At 39.6% G+C, this 7,732-nt stretch overlaps 1 protein-coding gene across 1 annotated transcript; it reads right to left on the bottom strand.

The window, feature by feature from the left end:
• Positions 1-3,449: 3,449 nt before the first annotated feature.
• On the bottom strand, positions 3,450-4,483 carry LOC147668228 (uncharacterized). The gene is made up of 2 exons (XM_086948686.1): positions 3,567-4,483; positions 3,450-3,486 (listed from the first exon to the last, which is right to left on the bottom strand). The coding sequence occupies exons 1-2, from the start codon at positions 4,481-4,483 to the stop codon at positions 3,450-3,452; spliced, it is 954 nt and encodes a 317-aa protein (XP_086804812.1).
• Positions 4,484-7,732: the final 3,249 nt, after the last annotated feature.

The following is a 7,732-nucleotide window of genomic DNA, read 5'->3' as shown; positions in this document are numbered from 1 at the left end:
TCTGTCACTATGGCTACTCTCACCTCTTTTCCCAACTAACGTGCTCGTATCAAAGCAATCAATTCCGCTATCTGAGCAGAATTAATTCCTTTCAGACAAGATGCTTCCAACACTTCTGCTACTGTACAAACAGCATATGCAGCACTTAGAACACCACTCTCTGTTCTTAAACATGATCCATCCACAAACATTACATGATCTGATTCAATCAAGGGCTCATCCTTAATATCAGGGCGAGGTTTGGTACAGTATTCCAAAACGTCCAAACACTTGTGATCAAGCTCACCTTTCACTTCTGCTTCAATGGTTTCAGGTAACAATGTAGGTGGGTTTACATTCACACATCTTGCAATTGTCACATTTTCAGCCCCTAAAATCACTTTCTCATAATGTGTCAATCTGCTGTTAGTCATTTACTGCGATTTCGCTCTTGTGAGGAGAATCTCTACTGAATGAGGTACATACACCCTCACAGGAAATCCCATCACAATTCCTTCACTTTGTTCCAGACTTACACTTGTTGCTGCTACTGCTTTCAGACATCCTGGCAAAGCTTTTGCAACAGGGTCCAAAACAGCTGAGAAATACGCAATCGGTTTTCTCATTCCTCCATGTCTTTGGATCAATATTGACAAATCACATCCTTCCCGCTCACTGCAGTGCAGTTCAAACTCTTTTTCATAATCAGGCATTCCTAATGCTGGTGCTTCAAACAGTTTTTTTTAATTGCTCAAATGCTTCCATCTCTGTCTTGGTCAGAACAATTGGGTCTCTGATATCTGCCTTTGTCAGTCTCTGCAATGGTTTTGCAATTAATGAAAATCCACTTATCCACTATCTGCAATAGCCTACCATTCCCAGGAACATTCTCACCTGTCTTTGAGTTTTTGGTGGTTGCATTCCTTGTATCATTTTAATTCTTTCAATGGTAACTTGTCTGATTCCTTTAGCAATCTTGTGACCTAAATATTGTACCTCTGTCTGACAAAACTGTAATTTTGATGGAGGCACTTTATGTCCCTCTTCAGCCAAATGATTCAACAATGCCACTGTATCTGCTACACAGGCATCCTTTGTTTTTGATGCAACCAGTAGGTCATCGATATACTGCACTAACACAGACTCTCCAGGCATGTTCAAAGTTTCTAATGATTTCTTCAACAACTGGTTAAAAATTGATGGACTTTCAGTGTACCCTTGCGGAATTCTACACCATGCTAAAATACGATTTTGTAAGCGAAATGCAAAAATTGGCTGACTTTCTGGATGCAATGGAACAGTAAAGAACGCATTGCACAGATCTATCACTGTGTACCACTCTGCATCATGAGGAATCTGAAACAAAATCACTGCTGGATTCGGAACAATCGGACAACATGGAACAACAATCTTATTAATTTTTCTCAAATCCTGCACAATCCTTAATGTTCCTTTTGGCTTTTTCAGTCCCATAATCGGTGAATTACATGGACTGCTCTCAATTTCTCTCAAAATTCCCTGCTCAATCATTTTGTCAATTACTGGAGTCATTCCTTCAATCACTTCTGCAGTCATTTTGTATTGTGGTGTATTCGGATAGCTAGCACCTTCTTTTATGGTCACTTTCACAGGATCAACCCCTTTCATCAAACCTATATCCTTTCCAGTGAAATCCCACACACTTTCTTTTACTGCCTCTTTTAGTTCAATAGGAATTCTCTCTTTATCAAACACAGGAAACAATTTATCCTGTTCTGCCTCAATCATGAGCATTGTCAATTTATACAAACTGTCTTCATCTGGAGTCTGCACTTCTATGCCATCTGGTGAACAATATATGGCGCAGTTCATCTTACACAATATATCTCTTCCCAACAGATTAACAGGACTACTGTTGCACACCACAAACCGATGCATATCCTTATATGTCCCAATCTCTATTTCAACTGGTTTTGTCAAGGGAGTATTTATTTGTCTGTTGGCTACACCTATAACCTGGATCGTTTCACCCGAGAGAGGAAGATTTTGAACTTCCACTGATCTAACAGTAGAACGGGTAGCACCAGTGTCCACTAGAAAAGTTATTTCCACATCATTCACCTTTCCGCTCACAAATGGACCTGACTGATCTACCTCAAGAGTGGCTCCAAGCATACACTCTTCTTATTCCCTCAGGCACCGTCAGAAACTTTCATCCGGCTCACTGCCATTCTCTTCTTGCAACCAATATTACGGACACGCATTTACTCTTTGCGGTCTTTTTACCTGCTCACCTCTGCTGAATCCTGTCTCTGCACTGTACTTCTGCTGATTTACACTATTTGGCAGTGGCGGTTGTGGCACCTGACTTTTCTGATTTGCTATCTGCTGTTGCTGTGACTGCTGCTGATTTACCTCAAACTGCACCTGTGGATTCAATGATGTATTTCCCCCATTAACTCTAGGCGGACATTTACACTCTCGTTTCCAAAGCCCTACCTTGCCACAATTAAAACATTGTGTTTTATTTTTCATTTCATCAAGGTTTTCCACCAATTTAGGTTTGCCTTTAAACCCACTCTGATCCCCTGCATTCTTGTTCTTCATCTGCGCCACTTGTTGTTCTGCTACTTTCACTTGTGCCCACATAGCTTTCTCTTTTAATTTCTTTTGTTTCGCTTTAATCTCTTCACTACAATTTTTTGCTTGTCTCAATACTTTGTCTACAGAAGGAACTCGATTGCCAATCCATCATGCTATGTCTAATCATATCTGAAATTTCTGCTCTTAATCCATATATAAATCTTTACACAAAGTGGCTCATATATTTCTCACTTAATTCCTCATAACCACTATACTGTTTGAAAACCAACAACAACCTTTCATAAAAAGAATGCACAGCTTCTTTCGGCTCCTGAGTGGTCCTGTCTATCTTTACCCAATCAGTCTCTTTTGGAGGTATTTTGTTTTTCAACCACACTATCACTTGTTCATACTTTCTCATCACATCCGGTGATGGAGCTCCTGTCTTTGGATCCCTAGGATACTCCTCCCTTGGCCCATCCACAGATATTTTACATTCTGTCCACAAATCTGCTGGCACCACTATGTCAAATAATCATTCTAAATCAATCCACAATACCTTTGACACCTTTACAAATCTGTCAACTTGTCGCTACCATTCTACTGGTTTTTCTCTTAATCTAGGGAAATCATTTGTAAATGACAATATATCTTGTCTGCTCCAAGGAACATGCACATATCCTCGTCCAGGAACTTCTCTCATAGGAAATTCAGTTACCTCTGTTTCTTTTTCTCTAACTGGAAAAGCTAACATTGATTTATCACTATTCACCTCTTTCTTCTTTGCCCATTTGACTCGCCATTTGCCTACATCAGCCCATTTTTGCAAAAGCACAATTAAATCTTTTATCTGAAGTAATCTTCCAGCAGTATTCATGTTCTCAATGTCTCTTTCTGCAAAATCCACTCTATAGGTTTTCTGCAATGATTTTATTTTTGCAAACTCTATTCCATATTCACTTGCCACTTCTTCTAATTGATCATACATTATTTTAGCTCTCCATGTTATAGTTTTACATAAAAACATGAGCTCATCATCCTGGTAATTCTTTAATCTATCTGTCCCAATCGTTATAATGATTAATTCCTCCATATCTACTTTTAGTTTGGCCACATCCAGCACTTTTGATTCCTGCTCTTTTAATTTTGGCGTTTTAATCCATTCACTCAATTCTCTGTCTGTCGGATCTCTGGGTGTTTGTGTTAAATCTATTTTGTCTGTACTTCTCTCTGGAGTTGCAGAGTCAGATTCTGCTCCTGTCGGGAATGCGCATGTCAAATTTTTATTAAAAGTTAATTCTGGTGGATTTACACTTGTATTCTGTCTTATTTCTGATAAATCTGGATAAGTACTTTCTCTCGCTCTCTGCAAACTTTGTTGTAATGGGATTGTTAGTCTCGGTTCTCTCATTTTCCTATCATCAAATACTGGTATCACAGGTCCTATCGTTACTGGAACAGTCACAGCTTCCATATTTCTAGTTAAATTCTGAACTAACTCATGTGCAGATCGTTTGTATTCAGACATACTTGGCTGCTCATTGTTTTGTCTTTCTGGACTCAGAACAATCCTGTGTAAATCATTACTTCGCACAGGTGTACCTGTAATTCTAGCTTCTCCTATTGGTGTACTCGGGACATATCTCGTTTCTACTCTTTCAGGAAAATCTCTAAAATTTGATGGCTGTTCTGGTGTTTCTTTAACTTTTTCTTCTATCATTGGGGCATTCGGAGTAGTCCGTAATGGACTTAATTGGTATGGTGGCGGTCTTCTATTTAATATTTCCTCTAATACAGCATCCTCTGATTCACTGTCACCATAGCCTTGATTCCCTGAATCAATATTCCTTCTTTTCTCTGTACTTTTTCGTCCCTCATGTTCTTCTACTACTCTGACCGGATACATACCATTGCACATGTTACTGTCTCTCCATCTTCGCATCCTAGTTTCATGAGTCTCTCTCCACAAATCTCTACCTCTACCTCTTGGTCTAAGATGCCTGCTCAGCCTCTCACTTTCCATTTGATGCAATTCATATTCCCACTCAAACAATGCTTCAAGCTGAGTTGGTCTAGGTCTCTGTTCAAGTTTCAGCATTTTGTCTCTCAAATTCCTCAAAATTGCCACATCAAATGATCCTCCCTCCGGAAAGGCTAACACACCATCATCCTTGGTATTATCCAACCAAACACACGTATGATATCCATATTTCGACAACATGTAAGAAGGAGGTGTAACTACCTCCTTGTCTTTTACAAACACATTTTTCAGTCTTTTAAACCATGAAGGTTTCTTCTTGTCATCGTCATAATAATAATATGACATTTTCGAAAACTTTCCCTTCTCTCAAAAGATCGCGCACTATTCTATTGTTGATTCCGTATCACCAACCTATCACAGCGCGGTTCGCACTAATGCACCAGTAAAAACACGATGCGTCACTATAGTGCTTAACCAATAGCTTCTGCTGCTTTCTGTGATGAACCAATTAGCTCCTACTCTGACTTGGTCCTGCGGACCAATCCCAGCGCGACACTTTTGACGTCACCAGCGCTCCGGCTTCTGCAGCACCGGCTGACCCCTCCCTTACAGGGTTTTTTCAGGAAGCCGTATTTACAAGATATTTTACAAAATCAGTTAGTAACTTACACAAAACAATTCCACTAATCTGTTTCGCTAATAAAGTGATAGAATTTTCAATCGCACAAGTATTCTGTAACCGGAGTAGACAACGCTTATCTCCTCAGAATTTTTAGACTCGCCGATAAAGCAACGCTGCTGGCTTTACCCTTCTATCAGGCAATAACGATCTCGCTTCTCTAGGAAAGCACATACAGAGATCTTTTTCACCTCCTTAGAGACAATCCCAGTGTTTTGCTTGAACGCGTATCGCAATTACATTTACACACGTTCATACAGAAAACCCTATTCATATATATACATAAACTCTGTGTTACCAGTAGGCAGCGCTTCCACTAACCCACCACAGAATTCCTCTATTGTTAGCAAAAGAGAGACACCACTCCCTTTACCCTTCAATCAAGCTCGGCTTAAGACCTATTACTCTCCCAGCAGTAAGTTTTAGTCGGGAAGCACAGAATGATCCCTATACTTGAAGGCTGAAATTTCATAGACTGTCCTCACTATACATTTATCCTTTAACACCTAAGGTCCCTAAACTGTGATATACGCCGATACCACCGCAGTATATGACAATACTTCTCTTTGAAACAGACTAATGCACTGTGCGACTACCTTGCCACACTTCCTCCACCTGCAGACGGAGGCACTGGCTTCACCCTACTAAGTGAAGCCTATTCAAGACCACATTTAACGCAATACGAACTCAATAGATGTTAGTCATAAATCTGTACATAAAACTATATATATATAGCATGTTATACATAATCCTAACTAATTTCCTTAGCAACCACTACTCTGCTACCAAGCTATTACTGTTACAGCGCAGCTCCAAAAATGATTTCTTATCATTACTCACCATTTCCCTGAAACCTTTGAACACTCAAAACATGCATCAGTGGGGCCCATGACACTGCACATTTGCCCTGTTCACTTACACATGGCTTCAAGGCTTCTGGTGAATCGCAATGGAGAAATGCTGTAACATTTGGTGGAGCGTCTAAAACCTATTTAATATTTACACTAAAAGTTCAAAACAGTTTCACCAGGGTTTCATATTAAACACTTATATTCAGACACACCACCATAATGGCAATTGATATTCTAGAATGAAAATTAGGCGTAGGAAGAAACAAAGACCAGCTTTTAATTCTTCATTTCTCTAATTTTTATTCCCAGAAATCTTTTAGTATGTCTGACATTACGCATTTATTAATTCTTTATTCAGTAATTCTTAAACGTTATTTAAAAAACATGATCATTTTATTAAGAGCTCAGAAAATCGCTTTATTATAGAATTCAGTAAAGTTTTAGCAAAGAACAGATAGTTCCAAATTCAGTCTCCCCTAACATCCCTGACTAACACCCTCATCTTATCCTAACAGTCCTGCAAAGCAAACAAATAAGAAGTTCATAAAATTCTTACATCCAGGAATCGGTCAGCAAACGGGCAGCATCTCCGATAGAAATGGAAAAAGCGACCCCAACCTTACAAGTCATGGGGTTTTTATACCTTAACCCTCAACTTAATCTAAAAGTAACCAACATCACCATCTTGTGTTCTGATTGGATAAATTCGGGTGGATGTGCACTTCCTCACCATTACAGCATTTGTTATTCACATGATTCAGCTAATTTAATAAGCGTCCATTGTTTAGGCAGTCCGTGGCCTAGGCACATTGCATTTTAGCAACATTGCTTGGTTATGCTCTTATTCATGCTTGGCACTCATCCTAGGTTACGGATACTGAAACCTTGAACTTCTCCCTCAAGCACAGTCAGTTCACTTGCGCTGGCAGAAATCTTTGGCGCGCCTGCGCAGACCAATACCCACTCGCAGTAGCTCAGAGCGGCCATTTTCTCACTAGGCCTCACAGGCCACATTCGGAACTATCATAGAAACAAACAGAAATCCATGGTAATTTTAATAATGAAACCCATTCTTTTTACCTCCCCCCATGCTAATGTTTCCCATTAGTCGTTACCTAGCAATATGCCAGACAAATGCGTTTTATACTTACATAATCGACCCTCTCCTTTCACAAAACATATACAAAAGCACATTTATATAGCATTTTATTTATACTAAAGCTATGCATTAGTCCACAACACAACAACAATACATTATTAGCTAGTATTATTGCAACATATAAGCAGAATTAGTATTCTCCGTGTGTAATTCAAAAACAAAAATAACGTGTGCATCTTATTCTATGGTTGATTAATTTCACAAAACATGCAATTAGTAAACGTTATAGTTATGGGACATTGATTTCATGAGGGGTACACAAAATTTTGTTTTTGCCACCTCGCTCCATCAGTGTCACTACTTTGGAACACACAGTTGCATCCTTGTTACGTTCCACTGAAGAGCGCCTCCTCTGCTGCATATGACTGGTGCAACATGCTGTTGAATTCGGGAAAACTACAGATCCCAGACTTCCTAGCGGCAAGGTGCCGATGGGAGGTTTCATATGGGAGCCATTTCCTGCCTTCTGTGTCGGATATTCCAGTTCGTTTTCAAACGGCATCAGAGTTTGGTCTGACCCT

Source organism: Lissotriton vulgaris, unplaced genomic scaffold (genome assembly GCF_964263255.1).
Source record: "Lissotriton vulgaris unplaced genomic scaffold, aLisVul1.2 SCAFFOLD_864, whole genome shotgun sequence".
In the NCBI taxonomy this organism is placed as follows: Eukaryota; Metazoa; Chordata; class Amphibia; order Caudata; family Salamandridae; genus Lissotriton; species Lissotriton vulgaris.
Note: the sequence above shows the minus strand (reverse complement) of the source record. Positions and strands in the feature narration are given on the sequence as shown.